This window comes from Siphateles boraxobius, unplaced genomic scaffold (assembly GCF_051911475.1).
Source record: "Siphateles boraxobius isolate OS27281-9 unplaced genomic scaffold, OSU_SipBor_1 31, whole genome shotgun sequence".
NCBI classification, from domain to species: Eukaryota; Metazoa; Chordata; class Actinopteri; order Cypriniformes; family Leuciscidae; genus Siphateles; species Siphateles boraxobius.
The window spans coordinates 7035480-7049638 of record NW_027508931.1 but is presented as its reverse complement, the minus strand read 5'-3'; the positions used below and the strand labels follow the sequence as shown (position 1 = coordinate 7049638).

Sequence of the window (14159 nt, the reverse complement as noted above, 5' to 3'; positions counted from 1 at the left end):
GGCCGCTAAGACGACACCGTTCTCTCTAAACAGACTTTAAACGTGAACCTGTGATAGACGCTGATGGCGTTCACATGCGCATTAAGAATTGATTCTATAGTTATGTGCGTTTGAATATATGTGCGCAGGTTTTCAAGTTTTGAGATCGCAATAGACGTGAAGGACTATAATGCGTTAAGAGCTCGCTCAAGTACTGGGGAGCTAAACCATTTAGTGCTTTGTAAGTAATCAGCAATATTTTAAAATTTATACGATGTTTAATAGGGAGCCAATGCAGTGTTGACAGAACCGGGCTAATATGGTCATACTTCCTGGTTCTGGTAAGAACTCTAGCGGCTGCGTTTTGAACTAGCTGTAGTTTGTTTATTAAGCGTGCAGGGCAACCACCCAGTAGAGCATTACAATAATCTAGCCTTGATGTCATGAACGCATGAACTAGTTGTTCCGCATTTGTCAATGAGAGCATATGACGTAATTTAGATATATTTTTAAGATGGAAAAATGTGGTTTTACAGACACCAGACACGTGACTTTCAAATGAAAGATTGGTATCAAAGAGCACACCCAGGTTCCTAACTGACGACGAAGACTTAACAGAGCAGCCATCAAGTGTTAAGCAGTATTCTAGGTTATTACGTGTGGAAGTTTTTTGTCCAATAATTAGAATCTCTGTTTTTTCAGAATTTAGTAGTAGGAAATTACTAGTCATCCAATTTTTGATATCAACTATGCATTCCGATAATTTTGTGAATTGGTGAGTTTCGTTAGGTTTGGAAGAAATATAGAGCTGAGTATCATCAGCATAACAGTGAAAGCTAATTCCATGTTTCCTAATGATATCTCCTAAAGGTAGCATGTACAGAGTGAACAGCAGCGGTCCTAGTACTGAGCCTTGTGGTACGCCATACTGAACTTGTGATCGATAAGACATCTCTTCATTTACTGCTACAAACTGATAGCGGTCAGATAAATATGATTTAAACCATGCTAATGCAATTCCACTAATGCCAACATAGTTTTCTAGTCTATTTAAGAGAATGTTGTGGTCAATGGTGTCAAATGCAGCACTAAGATCAAGTAACACTAATAGAGAGATACAACCACGATTGGATGATAAGAGCAAATCATTTGTGACTCTAATGAGAGCTGTCTCAGTGCTATGGTGCGGTCTAAATCCTGACTGGAAATCCTCGCAGATACCATTTCTTTTAAGAAAGGAACACAGTTGTGAGGATACTGCCTTTTCTACCTCTAGTTTTGTTTTCTTCCAGTTGCGCTCCATTTTTCTGGCTGCTCTCTTAAGGGCCCGGGTGTGCTCGTTGTACCACGGTGTTGGACTATTTTCTTTAATCTTCTTTAAGCGCAACGGAACAACTGTATCTAAAGTGCTGGAAAGGAGAGAGTTAAAAGTTTCTGTTGCAATATCAAGTTCTTCTAAGCTATCTGGGATGCTGAGACGATGAATCTGATTAGGAAGATTATTGATAAAGCAATCTTTAGTGGCAGAATTCATAGGTCTAACATACTTGTAACACGTAGTTGGCTTTGCAGCCTTGGCTAAATGTAATTTACATGAGACTAGATAATGATCTGAGATGTCATCGCTCTGCTGCAGAATTTCAACAGCATCAACATTGATTCCATGTGATAATATTAGATCTAGAGTATGATTACGACAATGAGTAGGTCCTGACACGTGTTGTCTAACTCCAATAGAGTTAAGAATGTCTTTAAATGCCAATCCCATTGCATCTTTTCCATTATCTACATGTATATTAAAATCACCAACAATTAGGACTTTATCTGCAGTCAATACTAATTCTGATAGAAAGTCAGCAAATTCTTTGATAAAATCTTTATGGTGCCCTGGTGGCCTGTAGACAGTTGCCAGCAGAATTCTCAAACTTGATTTATCGTTTACATTATATATTTTTACATTAAGCACCAACACTTCAAAAGAAATATATTTTAAACTAGATTTTTTAGTGGTTTTGAAAATATTACTATAAATTACAGCAACACCTCCCCCTTTGCCTTTCAGGCGAGGTTCATGTTTATAACAGTAATCATGGGGGGTGGACTCATTTAAAGTAATGTAATCGTCTGGTTTTAGCCAGGTTTCTGTCATACACAGCACATCTATGTTATAATCTGAAATCATATCATTAACTATGAGTGCTTTTGAAGTAAGGGATCGAATATTCAGCAACCCAAGCTTTATCGCTTGCTCATCTGTAATATATCTATTTTTTATTTGTTGAATATCAATTACATTTTAACCTTAGATCGGTTTGGACGTTTTTTGGATTTCCAAATTCGGGGAACAGACACAGTCTCTATATGATGATATCTAGGTGAAAGAGGCTCTATGTGATGGGATTTATCTGACCTTGGTGACGCGAGGCCGCTAGCAGACGGTCGGTTTAGCCAGTTTGTCTGCTTCCTGACCTGAGCCCCAGATTGTCATGTTTTGTCATTGTCATTAAACAATGACAACAATCGGGAATGTTCTGAAACATTCTTGCTCTTACCCGGTTTAAATGTGATCTCTTATTAATTTACTATGCTGTTAGAGTAGTAATAATGACAGTAGCTGCATGCTGTGGTATTTCGGTACAAACTGGTAACTATTGTTTGGTTTTTTTTGGTAATGTTTTGCCTGGCAATATTGAATCCGTGTTCGGAGCACAGTTGGTAAATGCAGGATTAATCTGTACCTTCGGTTTTATGCATCATAGCTCAGCTCAGTGTTCTGATAGTCGGTTACAATTACATTAAATGTATGCATTCATACATACTGGAAATTGATGAGCCTAATTTAGGGGAGCATTTATTATTACATTGACCAAATCCATAATTCACTGCCTTATTGAATACCACAGTGTTTACATCCATTATGGCCACTCGACTGTGAACATGATACATGGCAAATCTACTCTAATCCTCTAACAAGGGCTCCACATAATGCTAAATTACATGCTACACAGTATCATAAATAACCTCATAAACATGTCATTGCTATTTTTCATTTGTATTCAAATAAAAGATGACTCTATTTTGTGTTTCTAACCAAGCAAACTGATTAATTGAGGTGTCATGGAAACAATTTGGATGGTTATCCAGCTCTACACATCCCAGTACTCCATTCAGTGTCCTGATTTGTGCAGCGTTTATTGGGAGAGTCTGTATTTGATCGGTCATAAAAAAGCGTTTATTAAGGGTCCCACCAGCCCCTTCTTTCATGTCCGTTAAAGTTTGTTTGTTGTGCTTGTGTTAGCTTACAGAATGTGTTGGGGTTTTTTTTGTAAAGCTGCCATTAAAATGACTTATGTGAACATGTGTGTATGTTTGAGTGTGCGGGGGACACCGGATTCTTTTTTCACAAGGGCTCCAGATGGTACAAGGAAAAAGCCTTGCTTTAATCTCACTCCCAGGATAAAATGCACGCACGTGAACACACACACACACACACACACACACACACACACACACACACACCGTTCCACTCAAAATATACCTTACTTTAAACTTGTTTAAATGCACATTAAACTGACTGCTTTTTCCGTTTGCTTCATTAAACATTTGGTGTCTTTTATGCTTTATGTTTAGCTGGTTACTGTACTTGAGTTCTTCATCATTCATCACTGCATTGTTTCTCTTTGCTTCCCTAGCCTGTTTAATTGTCTCTCAGTAGTTTAACAATTTTCTATTTTCAGCTGTGCACTTTATAAACTGTGTGAGTCTCAACGTGTGCCTTCATGCGCACATGTGTGAACAATTGGAAACCACACGCCACTTGTTTACTGTTTGGCTTTCATCTTTTATGTGCATTAGAAATAGAGAGAATTAATTGCTGGTGCGTCTCTGGGGATTTACTTTTCTTTTGTTTTGCTACAAATGCTGGATTAATCTTCTCTCATGCTCTCTCTTCACACACAGACCTTCTGCTCAGTGTTTTTATCATCCAGAATACATTTGTCTTAATTGTTCTACAATCATAATATCATACATAATACAGTTTAATGGTTTAACTTCTAAGGTAAAATGTATATTTTGCATCTAGATTAAATTAAGCCTATTTATTTAGTTATCATTCATTGTGGATTTTTTGACTTTTATATAAATTAAATATTTTGTATAATTAAATTACATCTATTTTATTTTTATTTTGCATTATGACATTATTTTAAGCTTTCAGCTTCATCTAACTGATATAATTTCTTGTAATAAATTAAACTATTTATTTATTTTGTATTGTGAAGTTATAATAAGCTTTCAATTTGGTATAATTTGCAGAGGGTCTTTTTCTATTACATCAGGACAATTCTCTATGTCCTAAGTGAGATTCATATCAAAATTATTTGAGTCTTGTGTTCAAGAACTGGCCTGCACAAAAGCCAGACTTGAAATCCATTGAACACCTTTGGGATGAAATGGCATTCATATCTAACTGGGATCAAATCCTCACAACCATCATGTTCAACATCAACAAGTACATATGAGTGAACTGTTTCTGGTGGCCACATGTAATGATCCATACATGTTCTTGACAGGTTTAAAAATTATTATTTTTTTTAGTTACTGGAATGTAAATTCCAGTATTTCGGGACATCTGTTCATGTCATTTCAGAAAAATTAATTCAGGCCGTTTGTTGTTTTTGAATGTTTGCAGTCCATAAATGCTAGTTAACCACTTATAGGTCCTAAGTGCATTGTAGGAAAGATAGTTTGACAGGCTTCGTGGTTTAGAATAAAGTGTTTTTATTTTATTTTTTATTTTTTTTACTTTTAGTTTCTATTCATTAAAGAATCCTGAAATAATGTGGCGAGCAGGCCAAGGCTGAGGGTCGTGAGTAAGGAGGAGCGACGACAGTGAAGAACGAGAGAGGCCAGGCCTAGACTATTTTATTTGATATTTATGTTTTATTTTATGTGGCAGCAGTCGTCTGTGAGGGGCTGCTGTCTTTTACTTTCGTTTTGTAATTTGTTTTATTTTTGGTATTAAATTTTGTTGAATGTTCGCCTGTTCCCGTCTCCTCCTTGCCACAATACCTCGTTACATTTTTGGTATTAAATTTTGTTGAATGTTCGCCTGTTCCCGCCTCCTCCTTCCCACAATACCTCGTTACAAATAAGAACATTTCTTGAGTATGAAAATCAGCATATATGAATGATTTCTGAAGTATCTTGTGACGCTTTATACTTTATGCATAATAGCAAGAATAAAACGAATAAATATTTCTTATGTTTTCTTTCAGATAAAGCTGGCAACCCCAGCTGCTTTCCCTCCAAACAATCTGATGAAGAGGAACCTTGTGTTGGGGTGAAAATCGCTCAGAACAAAGGTGGGCAATATATCCCTCCCTTCCTCTCCTTCTTATTCTGTCTCTTCATTTCTCTTGACTTGGAGACTTGGAGCTTGGACCCATGGGAGTCTGACATTTTTGTCAGAATGAATCTTTCCTAAAAAACCTGCAGTGGCGAGCTGTTGTATTTATGATCAGTTGTAAGAGATAACAGATACATTTACATGTTATGTAGTAGTTCTCTTACGAGAGTATCTCTCGTACTGCGTAATATCTTACGCTGCGGGGAAAACCTCTTTTCCACTAGATATTGAAGCCAAAAATTATCCTTAATTTTGAATTAATGTAAAACGCTGTGCAGCAGCATGCAGACATAGGCAAGACGGCTTGCGCGCCTATTGGCGACCCTGCGGCAACAGCAGCAGCCTATCGAGAGAGGCTCTGCGTGACACATATCCAATATGGGCATTTCTTGCCCTATAAACATAGCTCGATTAGGCTGGTACAACTGATTTTCATCTCTTCAGCGAAGCATCACCGCATCGCTGGATCCGGAGTGAGAAGCCACGCCGTCTGAGAAAAAGCACACAGCGGGATGAGCCTTTGAGTCTGAAGTCGCTGGCATCACCGCCTTTAGCCGCCGTACCTGCTACGCTTTTCGGCGTTATATCCTTTTCTGCAAGTGTGTGTGTGTGTGTTCGCCGCTACGACACACATTTTTTCAATGTCTCTCTCCCTCTCCTAAAAGAGCTGCGTCTTTTTCAAGATGCATAGATCCTGCGGCTCGTGCCGAGCCACACTGAGGGAAGAGGATCGCCATGTCATCTGCGTTTCCTTCCTGGGTGAGGATCATGCGGCTCTCGCTCTCGTCGACGGCGGATGCCCTCACTGTGAGCTACTGCCGATGGTGACTCTGAGGACTCGCCTGGCATCATTCTCAGAGCCTGCACTTCAGCCCGCTGTAGCGCCGCGCCGTAAAAGCGCCGTGCCCAGCGCGGCCCCGAGCCTTCTCCTGCTCGCCAAAGCTCGCCGGTTCGCCCGCCAGCTTAGCCGGCATCGCTCGAGTCCCTCACCGACGGACAGCGGCCGCCGTCTGCCGCCGCTTCCCCCATTGAGGTCGATGAAACAGCCCCGAGCCTTCTCCAGCCCGTGATAGCTCGCCGGTTCAGCCGCCAGCTTCACCAGCTTCACTCGAGTCGCTCGCTGACGGACAACGGCCGCCGTGCGCCGCCGCTTCCGCCGTTAATGACGACGAGATGGCTGCATCTGTAGAGAAGGCCAGTTGCTCTATCCTGGCGTCGGACAGTGAGGACTGGGAAAGCTCTGTGGACCTCCCCCCCTCTGTCCGCGAGTCGTCAGGGAAACGGGCCAGCATCAAAACCGCTGCGCGGCTAACTTTCTTTACGTTACAAGAAAGCTACCCCGCCCCCCGTGGACATGCGTCACCGGCGAAATGAGGAAAGAGTGTGTTTTGGTCCCGCCGAGGCCGGACCAATCTCCATTTCTCAAACATTTCTCAGCTCCTCTTAGTTTGAGCGGCTGAAAATGTCAATATTGCAGCAATGAGCCTGTTGTATAACACGCACGCCTGCAAACAAATGCCAACACACACAAACTGTGATGACGCTCTCTTATCTGCTCGAGGTATTTTAAGAATTTGTCGTTTCCCCCTGTGGCTCAGTGGCGAAACCCAAAGCCTTCGCACGGGAGACCCGTGTTCGATCCCAGGTCTCGCAGCAGATCAAATTTAGTCTCGCCGCGGCCAGACTTGCACCGAAACTTTTCGCTCGTTCAGTTCCAAGAAAATGCGACTGTTCCAGTGTATTTTGCGGTAAACAAGCCGGTACCATGGCCCGCTTGCCTGCACAAAAATGCCGTTTCCACGGTGACCCAGAAAAATCATATAAGCAGTGTATTTTCTGGTATTCCGGCCACAGCCAATGGTGTTATGAGTGTAATAAAAATGCCCACAGCCCAGTGTTCATTTCTACACACAAACACAGCCCGCCACAGTGCAGGGCTCGCACAAATGAGATCGACTCATGTCATTGTGCATTAAATGTAGTGAATGTGCTCACAACCCAGTGCCCACAAACACTACACACTGCATGTGCCTTGTTTTCTGTAAAACGAAACCAACACACATATAGTCAGTTAAGACCCACGGTGTTTAAGTCTCGCTGCGGCCAGACTCCACCGAAACTTCTCGCTCGTTCAGTTCCAAACAATGTGACTGTTCCAGTGTATTTCGCAGTAAACAAGCCGGCACCACAGCCCGCTTGCCTGCACACAAATGCCATTTTTACGGCGACCCAGATAAATCCCAAAAGAGTGTATTTTCTGGTATTCCAGCCACGGCCGATGGTGTTATGAGTGTTGTAAGAATGCCCATGTCTCAGTGCCCTTTCACACACACAGACACAGCCCGCCACAGTTCAGGGCTAGCACAAATAAAATCGACTCATGTCGATTGTGCAAAAACGCTCGCTCTCTCTCCACAACCTGACATAGAGAATTCAAACGTGACCAGGCTGCCCGCTGCGATTGGCGCGCCTCCCGCCTCGCACACTATAAACACAGTGTTTATGTCTCAGCACACCGAAGCTCTGCAGCCGCCGCTATGCCGCGGCCAGAGCCCGGTTTTCATTCTACCCCTAGCTATTCACGCAAATGCGTGGGCAAAGCTTCCCGGGGTATCAGAATGGGTGTTGAACACTATAAAAAGAGGCTATTCGCTACAGTTCGCTCAACGTCCCTGCCGTTACACGGCGCGAGTCGAAACCACGGTAAACATGAAGTATCTCATCTACTTCGAGCCGAAATAGTGAAACTTCTGTGCAAAGTGGCCATAGAACCTTTATCTCAGGCTCAGAGCGAAGGGGGGCTATACAGCAGATATTTTCTGGTACCGAAATACGGGGGTCTCAGACCCATTCTAGATCTGCGACAGCTGAACAGAGTGCTTATGAAGCGCCAGTTCAGAATGCTCACAACCAGGAAAATCCTCGCGCAAGTGCGCCAGGGAGACTGGTTTATGTCAATAGATCTGAAAAACGCCTATTTCCAAATACAAATAGCGTCACGTCACAGGCGATTCCTGAGATTCGCCTTCGAGGGCCAGGCATATCAATACACAGTCCTACCGTTCGGCCTATCCCTAGCACCCCATACATTTACAAAGTGCATGGACGCGGCCCTCGCACCCCTGAGACTTCAGGGCATGCGAGTTTTTAACTACATGGACGATTGGCTGATTCTAGCTAGATCACATTCAGAGCTCATAGAACACAGAATCACATTACTCGAGCATCTCGAGAATCTGGGTCTCACAGTCAATTGGGCGAAGAGTTCGCTGTTTCCCAGCCAGAAAATCTCTTTTCTGGGAACAGTGCGGGACTCGCTGTCTATGACAGCACGTCTGTCGCCAGAGTGAGAACTGGACATTCAGCGCGCCGCAAAATCCTTTCGCCGCAGCTCTATAGTCCCGCTCAAAAGGTTTCAGAAAATGCTGGGCCTCATGGGCCTCAGGGCATACGCCCACTGCAGTTATGGCTGAAAGTGCGAGTTCCACCCCGGGCATGGACCTCTGGTCTGTTTCACCTCAGGGTCGACATGAAATGCGTTTCGGCTCTGGAACCTTGGAAAATAGCCGACTGGTATCAGTCGAATGAAATGCTGGCAGTCGACAACACGCTATGGCGCTTTTGTCCCCAGATAAAAGGCCGCCACGTCTTAGTCCGGTTGGACAACATGTCAGTGGTGGCATACATAAATCACCAGGGTGGCGTCAGGTCCCGAAACCTTTACAGGCTGACGGAACGCCTCCTGGTCTGGGCTCAGCACAACCTGCTTTCACTGACAGCAGCGCATGTGCCTGGTCGCCTTAATCTGGGACCAGACCGTCTGTCCAGAAACAATGTCCCAGCAGGGGAATGGTCGCTGCACCTGCAGACGATCCAACTGCTGTGGGAGACATTCGGCAGAGCCCAGGTGGACCTGTTCGCGTCCCAAGAAAGCGCTCACTGTCCGAACTTTTTCTCCAAGAGCAGGGATGCGCTGGCCCACGTATGGCCCCGCTGCCCCCTCTATGCTTTTCCATCCATCTCGCTCCAGCCTCAAGTGCTGGAACAAATCAGGGAAAACGGATGCCCAGTGCTACTCGTGGCTCCGCTCTGGACAAACCAGAATTGGTTCCCAGTCCTAATGCGGCGGACCAGCACTGCGCCGATACCGGTGAGGAGAGACCTCCTCTCTCAGGCAAAGGGCTCGATTTGGCATCCTCGCCCAGAATTATGGTCCCTACATGCATGGGCCATCAACGGGTACCCGCTAACCTCCAAGACGGAGTGTTAAATACAATCACGCAGGCTAGAGCCCCATCTACTAGACGGCTTTATTCCTCAAAGTGGTCAGTGTTCTCTGCCTGGTGTCAAGCTCAGGGCTTTTCACCCGCAGACTGCGGGGTTACGGAAGAGCTCTCCTTCAGGAGCTGCTGGATAAGGGCAGAACCCCATCCACGCTCAAAGTATACGTAGCGGCCATAGCGGCGTTTGCAAAACCGACGTCTGGCCAGTCACTGGGGAAAAACGACCTCGTCGTGCGATTCCTCAGGGGAGCTCGGAGGCTGAATCCTCCCAGACCCCCCTCAGTCCCTGTGTGGGACCTTTCTACGGTTTTGGAAGCCATGAAAGGTGCCCCATTCGAGCCAATCCATTTGTCAGACATGAAACATCTGTCTCTCAAAACGGTATTCCTTATGGCTCTCACTTCAGTGAAGCGCGTAGGGGACTTGCAAGCGCTTTCGTTAAGCGCGTCATGCATGGGCCTAATAGCTCAAAAGTCATACTCAAACCAAGGCATGGGTACGTGCCCACATCTCTCAATACACCGTTCAGGGACAGGTTATTTCCCTGTGCGCCCTCCCGGTTCGTGATGGGAGAAGGATGCGAGTCTCCTCTGCCCTGTCAGGGCACTGAGAGCTTATGCGTCCCGCTCGTCGGTCTTCAGACAGACTGAGCAGCTCTTCGTTTTGTTTGGCGGACGCTCCAAGGGACTGGCCGCATCCAAACAGAGCCTATCCAGATGGATAGTAGACACCATTGCACTGACTTGCACTTCTAAGGGCCTGCAGTGTCCTTTGGGTGTCAGAGCGCACTCCACGAGAGGCGTGGTATAGTGGGGTTACCGATATCTGTACGGCCGCGGGCTGGGCCTCGCCGTCTACATTTATAAGGTTTTACAACCTAGAGGTTCCCGCCTTACAAGCCAAGCTTCTGTCGGTATAGAATTCAGTGCTATCTGCCCCGCTGTGCCGGCCCAGATGCTGAGTTTCGCTTGTGCATCGCTCACTGAGCGATAAAACAGCTCCATGGGTGTTGAATAACCCGTACTATTACCCAGTTCAGGCTGAACACGTTCACCCTGTCTGCGTGAAACACTGTTAACATAACTAGCTCCTGTAGGATGCTATTTCATGGTGAATGATGCTTGCAGCCTCTCTTCTCCGACTCTCTGTGAGTCTATGGTGATTATGCACTATATGAGCCCCGGGCTACTGCCCTTGGGACTTTGGTGTCGGATCCCAGTACGCACAGCGTTTTGCATTGTGTTCCCCATAGCGTAAGATATTACGCAGTACTCGTTCCATCTCTAGAGAGAACCGAGGTTACGTTAGTAACCGAATACGTTTTAAGTGTTATGGAAATTAATGGACATGGCTGAACATGCACTGGGGTCAATGGGCCACCTCAGTTTTCCGTCATTTTTTTTCTTCTGTTTCTTTTGATTAATGGAAGGAGGTTAACATGTTAACATGGAGATGACTTCGGAGAATTTTGCACTTAATTCAGTCCATATTTGATGTTTAATGTACAATTTGTGGGGCAGAATGAGCTTATACGGTGGGTTGCCAAGCATGTCACCACATAAATAAAAAACATGCAATCTACAAAATAACTTCTTGCATGTTGCTTCTTTGTGTTAATGGCAAAAACTCAGATTGTTATGCAAGAAATAGAGTGGTACATGGATGACATATTTTTGTAGATCAAGCCAAAAGATAGCATCACCCTGGTTCCCTCAACAATAACCCAATTGGTTTTTTCTGAGGAAAGAAACTTTTCGTGTGCCTGGCTGTTCTGGTGCTCCGTGCTCTGTAGCGCCGGCCAAATGGCAACAGTTCAAAGAGGAAGTGGCCTGGGTGTGAGGGGTCAAGAGTGATTTTGCCTACCCTTTTACTCACTCTGGATGAGTACAGTTCTTGGAGAGTGGGGAGGGGTGTACTGATGATTCTCTCATCAGTCTGGATTATCCACTGTAGTCTTCTGAGATATGATTTGGTAGCTGAGCTGAGACAGTTATACTAGTGCAGAGGACCGACTCAATGACGGCATAGTAGAACTGTATCAGTAGCTGCTCTGGCAGGTTGAACTTCCTCATTTGGCGAAGGAAGTAAAACCTCTGCTGGGCCTTTTTCACAAGGGAGTCAATGTGATTGTCCCACTTCAGGTCCTTAAAGAGGGTTGTGCCCATTGGGGTTGGGGGGGGGGGGGGTTGCTTCAAACTTCAGGAGCTTGACAGAGGGATCTTTTGCAGTACAGTTTTTGGTGTACATGGAGAAGAGTAGTGGGGAGAGCACACATCCTTGGCGGGCGCCAGTGCTGATTGTGCAGGTGTTGGATGTGATTTTTTCCGGCCTCACTAGCTGCTGCCTGTCTGTCAGGAAGTTGGTGATTCACTGACAGATGGAGGAGAGCACAGAGAGCTGGGTTAATTTGGACAGGAGGAGGTTTGGAATGATTGTGTTGAAGGCTGAGTTGAAGTCCACAAACAGGATCCTCACTTAAGTCCCTGGTTTGTCCAGATGTTGCAGGATCCCTTGTTGACTGCATCATCCACAGACCTGTTTGCTTGATTGAAACTGCAGGGGGTCCAGCAAGGGTCCAGTAATGTCCTTCAGGTATGCCATTTTTTAAACTGGCAATAAAACTAATTCAAATTGTCAGCCAGTTGTTGATTCGATAAAGTGTTGGGGGACGGTGTCTGTTTTTCAGGCCTTTCTAAACTGATGCAAAGCTTATGATTCTTACACATTTTGTTCATTGTAAAAAAAACTTTTATTAATTTTTTAGCAAGAATTAAATGGTTAGAATTCAAAAGCAAAATATAGGCTATGTTGGAAATTCAGAAGTGAAGACGAGGAGACTTGGTTGTATCTCCTTCAGCAGGATTCTTTATTGAGAATATGCTGTTTTGTAACTGCAGTCATCAAGTCCCACTAAGGCAGTCATACATTGTAGTTTATATAGATTTTAGGAGGCAGTGACAAAACATCTGGGTGACAACCTTAAACAAAGCATGCAAAAGAAGTATCCAGGTATAGTAACCCGCCCCAGACTCTAGAGTATCATCAGTCCTGATCCAATCAGCATAACTATTCAAAGAATGGGACAGGAGCTTCAAGGGCTATTAAAGACAATTGGTGAGAGTCTCCGTAATCTGGCTCATTTGATTTACAATAAAGAGAACAGGATTTGCAGAAAACTCTTGCTGGAAACTATGCTTAACAGAATCATTCCTCTGATATCATCTTAACCTTAAATGCTAAATGGTAAAGACAGTGTACTCAACCTTAGTTTTTCATGTGATGTTATTTCAAATTTGTAATCCCACAGCTATAAACAAACTACACCACGTTCGCGTTACTTCAATGTCGCTTACAACAACTCCTTCAGTCTTTGTTTGAAACATTTTCCATGAAAGTTTGAGTAATAATAGTTTGCAACGAGGCTGTGAAAGTGTACTAGAGAGTAGACGAGTTTACCTGTTTAGAGTGATGTTTAATGTTACAGACTCTGTAGTCCCATTTAGCCACTTGTTAACAACCGCCTTTGGATATAAGTACTCGATGAATAAATGTCCCTTTAATTTCAAATACAGGATTACATATTCTGTTATATTACATTGTGATGTGAGTGTTTGTAGCTTCATGTGTAATCAAATGCCATGTTATACCTTCAAAAAGTTTGTTTTCATTTGTCACATCAGTATTAACCTGAGAAGTTTTTGTTCTCTAGTCAATATGGGAATACAAATGAAGGTCTGTGGTGACATGGCATTACAGTAGTTGTGCTGGTCAGACTTGTTCAAGCTCAGAGACATGAACACTGAGCTTACTCCAATAGTGGACATATAATAATGCCAAATGTAGGAATCACTGAGAACTGAACAGGTGGTTAATGATGTGGTTTTGGCCCTGAGTATATGACTTATATGGTCGAGTGGCTTTTCCTTGCTTATTAACATTTGTGTGCAGTGTTTTGAAGCATCACATCCTACTATTAAAACATTTGGGGTCAGTTATTTTTAAAGAAATTATTTTCTTCAGCAAGGATGCATTATATTGATCAAAAGTGAAAGTAAAGACATTTTATAATGTTACAAAAGATTTTTATATCAACTAAATAATTATTTTGAACTTTCTATTAATAAAAAAATCCTGGAAAGGAAATATATCACTGTTTCCACAAAAATTTTAAGCAGCACATCAGTTTTCAATATTCATAATAATATGAAATGTTCACTGAAGACTGGAGTAGTAATGCTGAAAATTCAGGTTATTGAATTTTTATATCACAGGAATAAATAACAGACTTCAAAAATATATTTTAAAAAAATCTTACTGACCCCAAACTTTTGAACAGTATAAATGTTAAGCATTATGTATCTAATCATTAATTGAGTTTTTGGTTCCCTCCTGCAGTGGTTGATGTAGCAAAGCTTGGCTGTTGGACTTCTCATTTTCTTCATGTCTGGATCATCACATCATAGACTATACACTGACAGCCCTTTAGT

At 43.5% G+C, this 14159-nt stretch overlaps 1 protein-coding gene across 7 annotated transcripts in view; it reads left to right on the top strand.

The window, feature by feature from the left end:
* The window catches only part of fgd4a (FYVE, RhoGEF and PH domain containing 4a), a 74294-nt gene that overhangs the window by 33423 nt on the left and 26712 nt on the right, over positions 1-14159 (top strand). For all 7 annotated transcript variants that reach the window (XR_013186064.1, XM_077193597.1, XM_077193603.1 and 4 more), the window contains exon 2: positions 5259-5345. Coding sequence is in view for 4 of the 7 variants with exons in the window: in XM_077193597.1 (XP_077049712.1) it covers positions 5259-5345 (87 nt within the window). In the remaining 3 variants the exon portion in view is untranslated. The remainder of the gene's footprint in view (positions 1-5258; positions 5346-14159) is intronic.